Consider the following 19266-nt stretch of genomic DNA (forward strand, 5'->3'; position numbering starts at 1 on the left):
CGAATAGACCTATTGAAAATATATAGGGAATTCTAGGGTAAAAATGGACGAAACCTTAATTCGCACACTTGATCCAACGTTGCCAATTGTACGGGTAACAGTCAATGCGCGGTAAATTTAAAAAAGTCGATGCATTGTGCCAGCACACAATGTGACACAATCATAATATAATGATTAGTAATATATTAATTTAATCATTAAAGGTAGTCAGTAACTGCGTGCGTCATACATATTATATTTTCAAGTTTAATTTATGTCTTACTAATATACACACATGATAAAGCTCAAGCTAAAATAAGTTTATTCAAGCGTTTAAGCTATTAGGTCAGGATCCCGCGTATGAAAAAAAAATTGATTAATAGCAAGCTGAAAATTTGTTAATAGGTTAAGGGTGTCTAGTCGGACAAACTTTGATATATGGGAACACTGGAAATTTTAATTGTGGAACAGGTTAAAAATTTGGAACGGTCAGACCACGAAAATGTCACATGTATTTTGTCCAAAAGAACTTCCAATTGATTTGTTACCCTTTCATTAAACTTTCATGCAAAAATCAGACTGCTATTTATCACCGTCATAATTCCTGTCATTTGACATATTCTACGTGTTCCACTCATTTATAATTCTCATTTGGTGATAAATAGCAACCTGATTTTTGCATGAGAGTTTAATGAAAGGGTAACAATTCAATTGGAAGTTCTGTCGGACAAAATACATGTGACGTTTTCGTGGTCTGACAGTTCCAAATTTTTAACCTGTTCCACAATTAAAACCCCTTTTCCTATATATCAAAGTTTGTCCGACTAGACACCCTTAAGCTATTAACAAATTTTCAGCTTGCTTAATCAACTTTTTTTTCATACGCTGGAGCCAGACCTATATACATATATGTACAAGAACTGTAAGAAATTTTGTGAAAGTGGCTTACGAAAAAAAAAACAAACAGATCGCTTTGTAGCGGCAATTAAGATTGCTTCGTAGGGGTAACTTCAGACATGGCCTGTTCTGTTGGGCCATAACAGAGGGTTACTTTAAATTGTCGGCTCGAGTGGGGAAAGAATTTGGTAAGATACTGGGTGCTATGTAAATACCAGGTAAATTCAGAACCAAGTACTAACTTTTATTACAGGAGTGAAATGGAAAGAATAAGCTAAAGATAGCCTAACTCAGCGACCTTTAATATATTACTCAGACACATATTTGCTTTTATTTAGCGTTTGCCTCTAAATCACCGCCTTTGAAATCAATAGGCAGTGATGTGTTGTTGCCATATCAATTTCTAAAAGTAAAAGTTGATATAAAAATAGTGTTTTTCAAACTAAGCAATATCTTAAGGCTTAAGGATTACAATAAAACGAACGTATATAGTCGTACCGAATTTATTTTGCAAACATGAAGTTGGTCAAGTGCAATCAATTACACAGTTTAAAAAAATACCTCTAATACAAAGTATAACAATACTTGAATATATGCTATACAGGGTGTTATAACAGAAAAGAAAATAATAAGCAGTAGAATATGATCGCCGTTTACAATTAAAAGAAAATATGATTTAAAAATTGTGGCCTTCTATGGAAAGTTTTTGTTATCAATGGGTTAAAGTGTTTTTCATTCAATAATATGTAGTATGTGTAATAATATGTGTAGAGCACCAATTCAAGTTAAACTTGTTATTGATTTTTGTGTTTGTTATTGTTTTGTATTTTTTATGACTCTGTAAGCATTGTCTATAAAATTGTACAATTTTCCATGACAATAAAGCATATTTCTATTCTAAGTTGTCTATTTCTTATACCAAAGCATTGATTATTACTATGAAATATTATTTTGTAGAAATTGTCAAACAAATAAAATATTTGGGAATCATTATTGATAATTTATTTATCAACATTAAAAACGATTTATTGATTACAGTTAATTTATTTAATGGAAATTAAGGTAATAATAATAATAATAATGTTTATTCAACACAAATATAACAATATACATAAAATAATAAACTATAAAATCTTCATGCGACTAAAAACATATCAAAGTGTAGATATAGTTAATAAGAATAAACATAGGAAGCCACAAGAAAATAAATTTGCATGTAGCTATAGCCCAAAGTAACTCCTGTTGTTTATCCAAATCTTCACTAGTCAAAAGCCTTTAAATTAAAGTTCCAGCAGTTTTTCCTTTTTCTACATATATAAAATAGCTGATGTTTCTTCCTAAAAACAAATACATAAATAAAAATTTTATGTTGTGTACCATAAAAATCATACAAATGTGGAAAGTACCACAAAAGTACAGTACACACTTGATACTCCGACATGCTCGGTAGTCTGACCTTTTGGTCCCATACCTGTCGGACTATCAAGGGACAACTGTATTTTAATATTAGGACAGTTATACCTATAAGGTTTAGGTTAGTTTAGTTAGTTTTATATAAGGGCAGTTGCCATAATAAGCCACAACAAAAAGGTATTAAAAGAAAAAGCTATAGATCTGAAATGGGAAGCTACTATGTTTAGTTTATATATAAATGAAAGTAAAACAAAATATATGGAGTGCACAAAGTAAAATCAACATGAACATCTGAAGGTAGAAAACCATACCTACGAATATGCCTCCCATTTTCACTACCCAGACTCAATAATAAATGACAACAACGCCAGTCAAGAAAAGCATGGATTCTTAGCAGCAATAAGTAATTTTATGAATACAAAGACTTGACGAAAAGTAAGTTACTAAGTCTAACCTTAGAATCTACAAAACAAATCTACACATTGCAGTGATGGTTTGTGGAGAATTAAAATGAACCACGAGCTGGATAATACTAATGCAGAGCGCAGATATTGTTAGAATTGTAAAATCTCAAAGACTAAATTGGCTTGATCACTCAGAAAGAATGCCAGATAATCGAGCTGTACAAGTAATCCAGAGATGGAAGCCCCAAGGAAATATAATAAGAGGAAGGGCCCATAAAAGATGGATAGACGATATAGAGGGGGATCTTAAAACCATGAACATCAGAAAAGTATCTGGCAGGGCAGAATATTGTTAAGCACACCAAGACTCACAAAGGGTTGTAGCACCATTAGAAAAAGATTGAAGGACAGTTTAGGCTATATGCATTAAAACATGGTGAGCTTTGCATCTAACCATATTGTAATAAACTATATCTTAATATCTTATACTTACATGGTCGAGAGAAGTCTCTTCATTATTTTCTTTACATTTACTTCTTTCATCAGCTCTTCTCTTGCATTCTAGATCACCTTTTCTTTTTATTCCCTGCTTTGGTAACCCATGTTTTAGTTTGGAATATCTTTTTAAAGTGGCTGGCTTTCCTAATAATTAAGTTTGAATTATTACTTAGGTACATCTTTATTATTGTAGAAACCTTATTAATTGAATTACTTACCACTTTTATACAATGTTTATTGCATATTCTTTCATATTTTAATTTTAGTTCTGTTCTCCTTATGGCTTTTACATATCCATTAATCCATTGTTCCAGACTTTGTTTTGTTCAGTTAGGATAACATTTATTTATTTATTTAAAAGATAATCTGTCAATTGTCAAATTGGTGTCAAATATTGAGATTTTAGTGACTTGGCAACGTTGGATCAAGTGTGGGAATTAAGGGGCCTGATTCTAATTCATTTCGACAGTCGCAATTTCATTTCGACACTATTCATTTCGATAGTTACAACTGGGGATATTAACCTTATCATGTTGAGACTGCTCAGAATTTGGGTTGGCGCTTCGGTTTCTTGGATTTTGTTGATAGTCTGGGAAAATTATCGAAAAAATACCATTTTTGGGAAAAATTATTTACCAGCTATTTTATTGCTAAAATCGAATCTTAAGATTGCATATATTAGTAATATGGGGTATGACAAGTCCGCAGAAAGTGTGTTATTTTATTTATAAACAAATTAGCACTCCTAAATCTTCTTTTTTTTTCAATTAGTGGTCTGTAACTCCTATATTTTTTCTTTTGAGAAAAAAACACTCAAATAAAAATTCACCGTAATTTAGTTCTGCACAAAGTTATTTTTTTTCCGGTTTCCTTCAACAAAAATTTTACTCAGAAAATCCGAGTTTTCCCAAAAAATCTGCCATTTTCAATTAAAATTTTAGGGAAGTACCTAATTATTTATCAATAATTAAATAATTGAAGACATGAAAGATTTATTATAGTAGATTATACAGAAGGGCTAAATTATGGAATAAATTAATTTCTTTAAAACGGACGATTTTGGAGCAAAATCCCGAAAGAGGTCGATTTTTATTTTTAAATTACAATTTTTTGGCATATATTTCATACTAGTGACGTCATCCATCTGAGCGTGATGACGTAATCGATAATTTTGTTAATGGGAATAGGGGTCGTATGGTAGGTCATTTGAAAGGGCGTTTAATTCTCTATTCAGTAATATAAACATTAATATCATTAGGTATTTATACAGGGTTGCCAAAAAAAAATTTTGAATTAAATTAATTGGCGCAAAAAGAAGAATGTATGTAATTTATTTAACTCAAAATACATTGTACTGCTGTCAGAAAATAGAAAAAAAGGTTTATTTCACAAATAAACATTTCTTTTCGCTTAAATTAAATCACAAACAGACTCTCTCCTACCTATTGGCAGTTTGAACTTTTAATTTAAGCTAAAAGCAATGTTTATTTGCAAAATAAACATTTTTTTCTATTTTCTGACAGCAATAGAATGTATTTTGAGTTAAATAAATTACATGCATTCTTCTTCTTGCGTCAATTAATTTAATTCAAAATTTTTTTTGGCCTCCCTGTATAAATAATGAAATTAATGTTTATAATACTGAATAGAGAATTGAACGCCTTTGTAAATGAGCTACAACACGAACCCATATTCCTATTTAAAAAAATAATTACGTCATCACGCTCGGATGGATGACGTCACTAGTTTGAAATATATGCCAAGAAATTTAATTTAAAAATAAAAATCGACCTGTTTCGGGATTTTTCTCTAAAATCGTCCATTTTAGAGAAAATGAATTTATTCCATAATTTAGCCCCTCTCTGTATATCAGGAGACCGGCGACAATCTAACCAATAGTTTAGCAATAATTAAAATGTTAATTAAAAAATTTCGGTCGAAATAATAACCAGAAAGATTATGATACACCAGAATAACTATGATTTTCATATAAAAAAGCACTATACCTATTCAACGTACCTTACAGGATTGAAATTGGACCATTTGAGCGGTCTCAGGAATGTTATAAAGAAACAATTTTTTGGCTTATAAACAAATAGAACCCCTCAGAAAATATTAGATTAAATTAAATTAAGTTAACGCTGTTGAAAAGAGCACGGCTTCTGTGTCCTTTTCGAAGAAAAACAAATTGAATTGCGAGGAGTGATTCCAGGTATAACCGGTCAAATTTGACCGGCATTTGCGACAGAGTTATAAACAACAGGATTTTAATCTTTGAACCATTAGATACCTTTTAATTCCGGTCCTCTTTGTACATACAAATTTTCATATCTTCAAGACACTCATAACAAAAAAGATTTATGTCACTGTCACCAAATTATTTAATTATTGATAAATAATTACTTCCCTCAAATTTTAGTTGAAAATTAAAGATTTTGTTTGGAAAACCCGAATTTTCCGAAGAAATTTTCTGTCGAAGGAAATTGGAATAAATTATCAATGTGCAGAATTAAATTACTGTCAATTTTTATGTGAGTGTTTTGGTTTAAAGTTAAAATTTTCGGAGTTATAGAGCAATAATAAAAAAAAAGATTTCGGAGCGCTAATTTGTTTATAAACAAAATAGCACACTTTCTGTGGACTTTGCACAGCTATATTACTAATATAGGAAATCTTAAGATTTGATTTCAGCATGTCCAGCAATAAAATAGCTGGTAATTAATTTTCCTTGTTTTTTACTAATTTTCCCAGATTATTACCTCACATCTATCATTGAGTTGATGATTCATGTTGTGGACATTCTCAATTATTATATTTCTAATTTAATACTATTCTATCTAATTCCTCAAAACAAGCAAATTTCAATTAAACCCAGCTATATTATAATACCTTTTGATTTAGTTTTCCTTGCAAGAAATAAACAAAACACATCTAAACTAAACCTAACCTCGCTTTTGGCCATTCATTCATCTCCGTGTCAAATAATTTCGACAGTCGCCATCGCCATATTGAAAGCGACTTGTTTTTGGTCGAAATTTGATTTAGAATCAGGCCCAAGGTTTCGTAAAAATGGTCGTCAAGTTGTTAGGGAAATCTAGGGACATTTTGGCAAAAATTCTAGGGAATTAAAAAAAAAATCATCTGGCAACCCTGGTTGTCCGTTGTCGTCATAAAACAAATTGAACAAAAATGTACTAAAATTATAAGACAAATTAAGTTGAATATTATGAATATTACGTTACATTAAAACTGATGTAGCATTTAAACTGTTATAATTTAATTCTAATAAATCAGTAAGACTTCGTATAATTATAATTAAAAAAACCGGGATTAGGAAAACATAACCACATTTACTGTTTACTAAATAAAAAACATTTTTTCTGTAGTTTCTGCTTTCCACAAGTCCACAAAATAACTTATTTCTTAATAAACAAAATATTATACGTATACGGTATTATGGATGGATCTCTTATGTAATACAGACCGTATGCAAATGGACTGTATATTACAATAGCCAATAAATCAATTATATCTTGAAGTAGGTGCTTATCAGCTCATATTTTATTCACATTTTACTTTACCAGTATTAAAAGATGACATCAACAACTGTAACTAAACGGCACAGAGAAAAAAACAGTGCAAAAGCTACCTCACAAGAAAATTGGAAAGGAAAAGCCAAAGATGAAATTACAGATAAGAAAGACAAAGAAAGCCAGCCAAAAGATTTGTAAGTTTTTGTGTGCAACATAAAATTAACAATATGGTACAATACATATCTTAACCCTCGTAAAGTGGTGCTTAGATTCTTACGTAAACAACTGTGCGGGGTGCATTTGCACCCCATGTGTATATCCAATTTTTTGGTTGTGAAGGTCGGGGAAATTGATTTGAAAGATAATTAGGACTTGTTTATTACAGTATGAAACATAATTTTACAAAGTACTTACTCATTTCTGCTTAAAAAATTATTATCCTTGCAAGATAAACACATGAAATTTTTCACAGAGTGAGCAACAAAAAGTTTTTACACATAATACAGTTAGGTCAGGACTTTCAGTCTTTTTTCTGTGACATAAGTAACACCGACCTTGTCCTGTAGATCTGTTAGCTCCAAGTGGAACACCAGAAACGTCCAATTCAGGATATGAAATTTTCATCATTTGCACAATAGTCATTTTTCCAAAAAAATCACTTAAATGTAAAGCGTTTTAGATGCTGCAATGGGTGTAATGTGTTTAGAATTGAATTTAATGCGAATAACAAAAATCAAAAAAATTATTAAAAAAGACAGGTGAGAAAAAGAGGTCTGGGGTGCAGCTGAACCCTGCACTGCCTTACAAGGGTTAACAAAAAGTCTACTACTTTTCTATTAGGCAATATCTGATGTTTTATTGTATGTTCTTTAAGTAGATTGTCTCAAGTACTTCTTCTTCTTAATTCAGGTGAGACTTGTTAGTCTCTGGTAGGGATAGTGGTTGTTGACAAAACACCGGTTTTCGGTTATACTGGTGTAGTAAAAATGCCTTTTACAAAATTAGGTTTTATTCACATAAAACTTGACAGTAGAATTAATTTAAATGACAAAACAATTAATCAATAAAATAAACAATGACAAAAGAAATAAAATAAACAATGACTAAATTATACTACATTCACCCGGCCCTATTTTTTAACAAAATCTTGCAAATATCTTGGTTTATTTTTAGTTCTAGCTGATTTACGGCTAGATTGAAAATCTGAATTTTCCAATCTTGGTTCATGATTATCATCAGGTACTTGATTCGGTTCTTGAATAGATAAATTTTCTATGTCCTTTGGTATTGATTCAGTAGTGGAATTCTCTAGTGTATTATTTGGACTTTCATTTTCATCTTCATCGTTATCTTGATTCAATAATTTCAGGTCACCTCTAGGAGCTAAATGCTTCGTTGAAACTGTACTTTTCTTTCCGTTTGGATACTGTATTAGGGCGTAATCTGAATTGGCTTCTAAAAGATCAACCTCTTCAACTAAAGGATCAAACTTACTTTTTCGTACAAATTTTCTTAGTAATACTTTGTCTGAATCTTTAAGCCATGATGGAATAGAAGTTCCGCTAGTTGATCTTTGCTGATACGTAAACAAACGTTCATGAGGTGTACAATTGGTTGCTGTACACAGTAAACTTCTTGTAGAGTGCAGAGCATCTGGTAGAACAGTCTCCCATTTAGTGATGTCTAAATTTCTGGTTTTCAATGCTAGATTCACTGCTTTCCATATAACTCCATTGTATCTTTCGACTTGACCATTTCCTCCAGGGTTATATGGTGTTGTTCTACTTGAAGATATTCCTTTAGAGTGTAAATAATTAATAAATTCTTGTGAAGTAAAGCTAGTTCCCCTGTCAGAATGTATATATGCCGGCATTCCATATAAACAAAACAGTTGATTGAAACATTGGGTGCGTTCGGACGAACATAGCGGCTGGCTGTCAGCAGAAATCGGCTGAGTGTTGTATCCAGCCGTGATAGGGAAAGCTTAGTAAATCTCTCAGCGGCTGGCTTCCAGCGGTGACGTCTGACAGCAACTGCTGGCTCAGCTGTCCAGCCGCTGTGTTCGTCCGAACGCACCCACTCAATTACTGTCTGACTAGATGTATCTGAGCATGGAAAAGCCCATGGAAATCTTGAAAATTCATCAATGATTGTAAGCATATAAGAATTTCTAGAAGAACTGGGTATTGGACCTTTAAAGTCAATGTTCAATCTTTCGAATGGAGCTGTTGATTTAATTAAATATGTATCATCTTCTTTCTTATAAAATCTGGGTTTGATTTCTGCACAGATTGGACAAGACGTAATTACGTGTTTAATTTCATCTAAAGAATAAGGTAAATTTCGAATTTTTACAAAATGGTGCATACGAGTAATCCCAGGATGCGATAAATCTGAATGTAATTGATATAACTTGCTTGTATTATTTATATTATTGCATATTCTTGATAGTGCATCAGCTGCATCATTAGCCTTTCCTGGACGATAGATAATATCATATTTAAAACAAGAAAGCTCCAAACGCCAACGCAAAATTTTTTCATTTTTGATTTTACTTGTTTGGTTTGTATTAAACATGAACGAAACTGATTTTTGATCTGTGATTAGTTTGAATTGTCTTCCTAAAAGATAGTGTCTCCATTTTTTCAATGCTTCAACGCAAGCATATGCTTCTTTTTCAATTGCAGAATGTTTTCAATAGCAAATTCAGAAGCATCAGTTTCAACAATGAGAATTTCTTTTTCATCAATTGTCCATAGAAGTGCATTAGCTATATCAGTTCTCAATTCCTCAAAAGCAAATACCAAGTCCGGACCTAATGGAAATTTCTTGCAATCTATAAGACCTCTAATTTTTGCTGAAAAATTATTAACCCATTTTGAGTAATGTGAAAACATTCCAAGTGCCCTCTGAAGACATTTAGAATCATTCGGAACTGGTAAATTTAGTAGAGGCTTCAATCTGCCTGGATCAGGTTTCATTGTAGAGTTTTCTATTGTATATCCCAAAATATTTATAATTTTTTGATTGTAGTGACATTTATTTTGATTTAAAGTTAACCCATATTTTTTAACAGCATTTAAAAAATTCTGTAAATTTAAATCATGTCTATCTTGATCCTCACCACCAACTGTTACATCATCTAAATAAGCGTAAACACCTTGTAGATTTTCTTTTTTATGATAGAATGAATGGCTCTCTGAAAACATGATACTCCATTGGTAACCCCAAAAGGAATACGACGGAATTGGTAAAGGCATCCACTTGCCTCGAAAGCTGTAAATGGTTTGTCAGATTCGTAAATTGGTATTTGATGATATGCGTATTTTAAATCAATTGAGCTAAAAATTTTATATTTTGCTATCCTAGACACCAGTGAATCAATATTCGGCAACGGATAAGCATCAAGTAATGTGAATCTATTTATTGTTTGAGAGTAATCAACTACCATCCGACGTTTATGATTTTCGTTTTTAGTTACCAACACTTGGGCCCTCCAAGGTGATTTGCTTTCTTCAATAATTTCTTCTTTAAGGAGACGTTTTATTTCTTGTTTAATAAATTCTTCATCTTCCTGTGAATGCCTGCGAGATTTAGTTGCAATAGGGTGACAATTTTCTGTTAAATTGGCAAACAACGAAGGTGGCTTAATTTTAGCTTCAGTAAGACAGCATATCTTAAGAGGTCTTCTTGGTCCTCCAAATTTAACTTCTAAGCTTTCATGTTGTTTCATAATGTCTTGACCCAAAATCACATCTGTACAAAGATTGGATAAAACTAAAACTTCTGTTTGATCATATTTTTCTTTATCAATCTGAATGTTTATTAAACAATAGCCTTGAATATTAGCCGAGAATGACATAGATGCCATAGAAACTTGGACCCCTTGTATTGGAAAAATTTTAAGCTTATTTTCAATAGCGAATTCATGATCTAAAAAAGTATCTGAGCTTCCAGTGTCTATTAAAGCGTTGGCATCAATTTGGTTAACTGTTACTTTGGCTATACATTTTGAAAGTGATTGAGGTGTTTCCATTGAAGAAGCGATTACCATTGTAGATGCATAAGTTGATCTCGTTTGACTTTTCTTTGATTGCATGCACATTTTAAACCAGTGTCCAATTTTATGACAGTTTTGGCAAATCGCAGCCCTTGCTGGACATACAGATCGAGGATGTCTTGGATGTCCACAAAAATAACAAGTCTGACCAGGTTTTGTTTGAACAGAAGCTAAAGTAGTTTGTTCTGAATTTGGATGACTACAAGATGCTACATTATTTAACGCTGCATTATATGTATCAGATTGTTTTTGAGAATCTTCTAAAGATCTAGATTTAGATAATGTTTCGTCCAAAGATAAAGAACTAAACTCTAGTAATCTTTTACGTATATTAGATTGAACGAGACCATTAATAAAAGCATCACGAATATAGTCATTTTTATTTTCTTCTGAAGAAACTGCTTTAAAATTACAATTTTTAGCCAAAAGCTTTAACTGTTGTGCATACTGATCTATAGATTCGTTTACTTGTTGTTTTCTTGTAGCTAGAATATGTCTTGCGTAAATCTCATTTGTAGGTTTAATATACAATTCTTCCAAAATTTTGATAGCAGAAATGTATGTTTTTGCTTCGCTTATGTAATCATATACTGAATGTGAGACAAAATTGATTAAAAATATTATATTTAAATTAATTAAAATATTAACAAAATTAATCAATAAAATAAACAATGACAAAAGAATACTAAATTATACTACACCAACATATTCTGTTTTTCATTTAGAGCTTCATAGATACAATTAAGACAGTCATCAACAGCACTTACAATAGATTTGCCTTTCCTGAACCCGTTTTGGACATCTGGCAGTAAATGAAATGCTTCTAGATAGCTTGTTTTAGTCTTTCACAGAATTCCAGTTCAAACAACTTTGCAATCTGACTGGGTATACAAATCAAACGGTAATTCTCAATATTACTTGCAGAACCTTTATTTTTAAAAATTGGAAATCCCTTTGATTCCTTTATATTGGAAAATTGGCGGGTCGTAAAAGATTTGTTGATTAAATGTGACAAGGGTTCACATATGTGACGGGCGACATATCTTATAACCTTACCATTGATTTCATCTAAACCTTCAGCATGTTTAGATGTGGTCTTACTTATAAGTGACAGCACTTCTGCAGGTGTAGTTGGAGAAAGAAAGGTCTTGGAAAATTGATTAATTTTCATGAGATAATTTGGAGTTGTTATTATTATTTTTATTGATGAAATAGTTATTTATCAGGTTGGCTTTATCTTTAGTTTTTATATTTTCATTGTCATTTATTTTAATTGTATTTGCTAATGTAGGTTTATTTTTATTTTGATTATTATTGATGATTTTCCAACTTTCTTTTATCATGTTGTTGCTATTTTCAATACATGCATTATTTTTTTGTTTTAAAAACTGTTGTTTGATTTGTTTATATCAGGCTCCTGTTATTCAGGATCCTATTCAAGGCTCACTCAGTCCGGTAAGCTTCCTCTTATTTATAAAGGCTATCAGTTTACTTTTAGAAGGCTTCAAGGAGAGGTTCTCTTTCAGACACCAGTTCTCTATATAAAGGGCATATCGCATCTGATCCGCAACAGTGCTGGGAAATTTTCCCTAGTAACTATTATAACATTGTCTACGAAACCCTGGACCCATATTCCTTGGGAGCTTAGCCTAATCATCAAATCATCAAAAACTATGTTCCATAATGACGGTGACAATATTCCGCCTTGAGGGCATCCCTTAGTTGCCTTAAGATTTATGGTATCTTCATACATGTCTGTGGATATTATTTTGCTCTGAAGCATCTGAATAATCCACTTACTCTACCAAAACATCAAAAAGGTTAAATATATACTCAAAGGGTTAAATATATTTTACTTTTTCTTTTAGGTAAATAGTTTATGTCATTATAATGATTTTCACATTATTTATTTCTGACTTACACTCTTGTCTGGGATTATCAATAAATTAAGTCAAAAAGTATCTAAATTGTGTAGCTATGGTATTGTCTGCATGATAGTGTAGACAGAAAGACACTATATTATAACGCCATGGTTGAATTCAATATCCCAATACACTTGGTGAAATTTGTGAAAGCAACCCTCTCAACAGTAGAGTGTAAGGTTATAGTGCAGAAAAGAGTATCAAGAATTTTCCAGACACAAATAGGACATAGACAGGGAGATAGCCTAAAGTGCCTTCTAGTCAACATTGCCCTAGAGAAAGCTATTAGAGAATTTGGAATAACAACAAAAGTAACCCTTATCAATATGTGTGTATAAATACTAAAATATGTGGATGACATCAATATTATAGCAAGAAGAAAGAATGACTTAATCATTCACTGTATTGGAAGCAGCAGCAAAAAGAGGGGCCCACACTTTAATACTAGTAAAACTAAGTATATGAAGGTAACAAATAATATGCAAGTAGCAAAACCAGATGATCTTACAAGAGAGTTCATATATTTAGGGCCGGTTGTTGAAATACTAATTAAAATGGAATCAACTGATCATTATCAAATATTTAATTACTGTCACCAACTGTCAATGTCAACTTTGATTCGGTTGCTGAAAACATAATTGATTACTGATTGATTACAATTATGAGATTAATTGATTAGGTACTTAATCAATTATCTTAATAATTGTTATGTTAATTAATAATTAATTAATCAATCAGTTATGTTAATTACCATAATGATAATTAAGATTACAATCAACTGATTGGCGTACGACGGATCTTGTTATTTGATGGTTGTTACGGGGACTTGGTTATAATCAACTTCTTGATTAGCGTTCGAATAACCGGCCCCTAATCTCACAAATCAACCAAAGTAATACAGTAACTGCAGAAATTAACAAACATATGAGGCTATCAGAGCCAAAAACGAAGTTTTGGAATAAATCTAGTCTAGGCAACAGACGTAAAGCAACAAGAAATTGTGTAGCGCCATCTACCCAAATAAAGGGATATGTTGTGTAGGCTCCTGTTAATCTCAAGATCTAATGTTGTCGCTTTTATTGATATATTAATCTAAAAATACTCAATTTGTGGCTTAGGCCACTGTTGCTTTGAGGGCCTCATATATCTAGCAAATAGAGCATACTATTGATTAAAGAAACTTTTAACATAGTCACACAAAGAACTAAAATATTGATATACAGAACTCTAATCAAGCCTTTAGATTGTTTAGGCTGTTTTGAACATAATAAAATCCTCACATATGTAGTGAGAAGAGGCAGGTCCACAGCATGATTTAAGGACCAAGTGGAAGACTGTTGAGTACTAGGAATCAAATTAGCTGGATTTTTACCTGACCTAGATAAATTGACTTGCGAATGCATATTTTCATGTCCATCTATTTATTGTCTGTTTGCTGTGTAAATTGTAGAAGGCTCGGATTTAGGTTGTAACCAGAATTTGTTTCCAGTGTAAGAAGTCTTTAGTTCTCCAGTTCTTTGGATTAATTTTTTCATTTTTTATACCCTTTTAATTGCAATTTTTGTAAAACCTTGCATTTTTATGATTTATATTTAGGTTGGTGGGTCACTGTTTTCTTTCATTCTGAAAGTTAAAAATTGTAACTACAAATTTTTTAACACTCTCGCAGCCAATAATATTTTAAATTATTTCATCATGCACCAAAACTATAATAAAATAATATTATTATTTTGTTAAATGACCTAATAAATGGTTTTTAACCATTCAACCCCCTTACTTTCAAACCCTATTTATTGCAGTGTAGGTACGTGAATGTTACACTCGCATAAGTACGAATATACGAATATTAATATAACATACTCTGAGTGAAGATTATTCTGAACAACAACAAATTTTCTGGCCCAAGTGATCAACAATTTGACACTGACATTGAAGATGTCTTGCTCAAACTTAAACCACCAAGTAAGGCTGGGTTGTCTGAAAGGTAAAAAGGAGTACATATGTTTGACTTAGATTTTGAGAGGTTCTCAATGTTGAATAACATAATTTGTTGTATATATTTTTAAAGGTTTACAGGTGGTTCAACGTACAAGGCTACATTGTTCAAGGTACAGGACTGGTTTGTATCTTGGACCAAATTAACTCTAATAAATAAAATTCTAAAAAATGTGTTTGGTTTTGTTTTATTAAAATAACCTTTGAATATAGTATACTATGGTGTATAAGCTACAAGTTAGTCCAAAAATTTTTGCTTAAAATTTAAAAACTTAAAAATATTTGAGCTTTGAAAAAATCCGGTTCAAGGTATACAAGCCTCTCCCCTACATTAATGTTAATGTTACATGCTTGTCAATACAGAGTGTGGATTAATGTTACATTTGGCGGTGAGAGTGTTAAAGTTTTTGCCAATTATTTGTCTTCTTCTTCTTTAGGTGCCGTGTCTGTATTGAAACGTTGTCCGTAATATTAGACAATGGCACACCATTATCTAATGTTACGCAGCCATAAAAGTTTCTTTCGACCAATCCATCTCTTTCCCTCCACTTTTCCTTGTATTATAAGGCGAAGCAGATGGTATTTAGGTCCTCGAATTATATGGCCGAAGTATTCTGTTTTTCTCTTCTTTATGATGCTTATGAGCAGATGTTCTGAATTCATCATTTGAAGAACATCTTCATTGGAAGTGTGCGAAACCCACGATATCTTTAGGATTCGTCGATAGCGCCACAATTCTAATGCTTCTAATTTGTTTAGCATTGTGGTTTTTAACGTCCATGTCTCACAACCATATAATAGGATAGACCACACATAACATTTCAGGACCTTCTTTCGAATATTCATCGACAGGTTTCTGTTACATAAAGGTTTCCAGGTCATAAAAGCCTTCCGTGATATTTCGATCCTAGTTATTATCTCTTCATCAGAGTCACAATTTACATTTAACCAGCTGCCAAGGTACTTGAAATTATTTATCCGTTCTATCTCCTCTCCATCAAGAGAAAGCAGACCTTGATCATTATTAATCTTTCCAACTGCCATCCACTTTGTCTTTGAAGTGTTGATTTTATTATTTATCACAGATGTTAAAATAAAACAACTTTTTAACAATATCAAATAATGTTTTTATTTGGACCTTTAAAACAAAATTAAATATTTTATAATTTTTCAGTAAATATGGACCTTTACCTAGATTCCCTTCACAAAGGGTGTGGAGCAGAGGTGTGATGATTATAGGTGTTCTTGTTTATCTTTGGTATTTCTCAAAAAGTACCAATGAAACAGTTCTAGCAAAACAAAATACTGTCTACAATAGACGATCCCAAGTCGTGGAGTGTGGCCCTGAATTTGTAGAAGATATAAAACAGTATAAATCCTGTATTCCAGAAAAGTGTGGAAGGTTTGTGAGTGACAAAATCGTTACTGACCAGGAGGCAGACATTTTATTGAGATTAGCTGTTAGAAGTAAGTTATATAATGTAGCAGTGTAATTTTATTTTTGATAAAAAAGATGTCAATATGGTCTTAATTATGAGCTGTTGAAAACAGTTTACCCAGGATGTCAAACTTGTCTAAGGGTAAGAACAGAACAAGTGGGTCGCGGTGGAGGTGGAGGTGTAGGTCGCGCTCGATGTCGATATCCATGTAAAACAAACACATTGTACTGAATGGAAGAGAACAGAGCAGATAAGTCGCGGTGGAGGGTTAGCGCGATGCCATCTAGGAGGTTTACATCGATGCTTTTGAAAATAAAATGAGTTTGTTTTACATGGATGTCTACTTCCCGGCATAAAAGAATGCTTCCCTGTGATTGGTATGTTCGAAGCCAAGTTGTCGTTAATTGCGCTATCTGAGTTGATACTTTTTATAATATAATCCCTTTTTTGTATTCAGTTTATTTTTGAATTTCTAAAGTAATTAAATTCAGTAAATTTTTGAAATATGAAGGAGGATCTGATTATTTACAGCTGACATTTCATCACTATCATCACTTGACTGGCACAACATCGCAAAAGCAGTCTTTTTGTCATTCAAATTTCATTAAACTACTTCACTTGATAGTGGCTTTAGCTCGACTGACAGCGCAGGTGACCTCCTTGCTATGTGCTGTCGACATCGACCGCGACTCAACTAGTAGCATCCACCGCGGCCTACACCTACACCTCGACCCACTTGTTCTGTTCTTACCCTTAAGCCGGACTCAAACGACTCGTGTACTTCGCAAGTACAGAATTATTCGCATACTTGGAAAGTATACGAGTGTGCGATTGCAATGACAAACAGGGCACTTACACGACGTGTACAATGTACAAGTACGCGAGCGTAAACATTTGGCTTAACGATCTTGACAAATGAATCAGTGGTATTGATTACTAATAAATAGACCAGGACATTTAGGAAAAAATAAATCGATATTTAAATACAGCACGTAGAAAGTTACAACTTTCTTCATTGTGTTCAGGATGACATCAGTAAAAAGTCAACAATAGAAACATGGCTCGAAATGCATAGTTGCATTTTATAGTGCATGATATGCATCCAACAGTGCATAAACATGTCAAAATAAGTGTCCTTATTAGGGCCAGATTTTGTTACTCTGGGGTTTTTGGGTCGCTGAGGACGAATACGCCATCAGAACTGACCATCGGGGCACCTGGTGTCCAGGTTCACTGCTAAGGCACGTCATCTAGAGTTTAGAGGGTTTTCGTCACTAAATTTATGCAAACATATTACTCGGGAATTTTTGGGGTAGCTGAGCAAAAATACGCCATCAAAACCGACCCCCCGTTGCACCTGATGCCCAAAAACCCTCCAAACTCCTGAAAATAACATGCCTTAGCATTGTGTACCAGGTGGTCGGTTCTGATGGCGTATTCGTATTCAGCGACCCCAAAAACCGCAAAAAAAATCTTACAAAAGATAGAAAGCTATAGAAATATAGTAAATAAATGTAAATGTGAAGAATAAAGGAAAGGTCGGTACAATATTTTATTTGTTAAAGATCATTTAAATTATCTAAATAATTGAGTATCATGTACAGGCAAGCTAATGTTCATTTGCATTGCATATTTACAGAACAGAAGGAAAAAAAGGATAAAAAGAGAAAAAGCAGAATATAAAAAAATAAAATTATTGGATTTAAAAATAAAACTAATAGGCCTGGATCCCGCGCACCAAAAAAAGTTTATTAATAGCAAGCTGAAAATTTGGTAATAGCTTAATGGTGTCTAGTCGGACAAACTTTGATGTACGGGAACACTGGAACTTTTAATTATTGTGGAACAGTTTAAAAATTTGGAAAGTCAGATTACGATAACATCCATGTATTTGGTCGGACAGAACATCCAATTGATTTGTTACCCTTTCATTAAACGCTCATGCAAAATCAGACTGCTATTACTAACCAACATGATTCCTGTCATTTGACATGTTCTTCGTGTTTCACTCATTAAAATGCCCAGTTGGTGATAAACACCAAACACCAGTCTGATATTTGCATGAAATGGTAACAAATCAATTGAAAGTTCTGTCTGACAAAATATGTGGAACGTTTTCGTAGTCTGGACGTTCCAAATTTTTAACCTGTTACACAATTAGAACTTCCAATGTTCCCATACATCAAAGTTTGTCCAACTAGACACCGTTAAGCTATTAACAAATTTTCAGCTTGCTATTAATCAACTTTTTTTTGGTACGTGGGATCCAGGTATATAAAAAAATTGGGATAAATTACAATAAATAAAAAGGTTAATACATTCATTTTGCTTTTATTAATAAATATATTTACAATCTACCAGTGTTCATTTATTAACACGTATTATTTAGTGTTATATTGTTTTCTGAAATATTTTTATTATTTTTAATCGGTTGTAATTATTCATCGTTTGCTTCATCTTCAGTTTTATTCACAGGAAAATTGTCATCCATATCAATGTCAATATTATGAAGCACTCTAGTTGCAACAATCACAGTCATGTTGTCTAATTGTAGTCTCATTTCTAAGCCGAGTATAGGAAATCTTCATTTCCACAATCCATATTGCTGTTCTACTACATTCCTTGTTCATCATTGTCACCAACCAATATGTAATGGCCAAAGATACCACTTTCAAAATTCAGGGGCTTAGGGTCACACAAACATAACTACATTAAACTTCTTATTTAAGATTCACACGAACGTATGTCCACCTGCTTTAGTTCTGATTTGCACATGCATTACATATAACGTTCAGTTACCGTAACCCTAATATTTCTGTAGACGAAAATAAAACAAAATGTAGCTATGTTTGTGTGATTCTAAGCCCCTAAATTATGCTTCAGCCTACTATTATTAAAATTGTCTTATTTGATGGCCACAGTACAACAATATCTCAAATTTTAAATTTTGCATCACTGACTGGACATTCAATGCAAAAAATGATTTTCTGGACCTGAAAATTTCTGCATCCTGAACACCTGCAGAATCTATTTTAATTAAAGTATAACCCATTGCACTCATTATTCTAGGGAATACAGCAATCTTGTAAAAATCTTCAACAGCTTTCCAGCTCTTGATGATTCTTG

General features: G+C 32.4%; 1 protein-coding gene and 1 long non-coding RNA gene across 3 annotated transcripts in view; one reads left to right on the top strand and one right to left on the bottom strand.

The window, feature by feature from the left end:
* Positions 1–1942: 1942 nt before the first annotated feature.
* Positions 1943–3532, bottom strand: LOC126887678 (uncharacterized). The gene is made up of 3 exons (XR_007699140.1): positions 3410–3532; positions 3187–3335; positions 1943–2213 (listed from the first exon to the last, which is right to left on the bottom strand). It is a non-coding gene; the product is annotated as an uncharacterized LOC126887678 (long non-coding RNA).
* A 2824-nt stretch (positions 3533–6356) lies between these two features.
* Positions 6357–19266, top strand: part of LOC114339218 (2-oxoglutarate and iron-dependent oxygenase domain-containing protein 3) — a 36024-nt gene continuing 23114 nt past the window's right edge. For both annotated transcript variants that reach the window (XR_007699137.1, XM_028289839.2), the window contains exons 1-2: positions 6357–6918; positions 15876–16168. Coding sequence is in view for 1 of the 2 variants with exons in the window: in XM_028289839.2 (XP_028145640.1) it covers positions 6785–6918; positions 15876–16168 (427 nt within the window). In the remaining variant the exon portion in view is untranslated. The remainder of the gene's footprint in view (positions 6919–15875; positions 16169–19266) is intronic.

This window comes from Diabrotica virgifera, chromosome 7, assembly GCF_917563875.1.
Source record: "Diabrotica virgifera virgifera chromosome 7, PGI_DIABVI_V3a".
Taxonomy (NCBI): Eukaryota; Metazoa; Arthropoda; class Insecta; order Coleoptera; family Chrysomelidae; genus Diabrotica; species Diabrotica virgifera.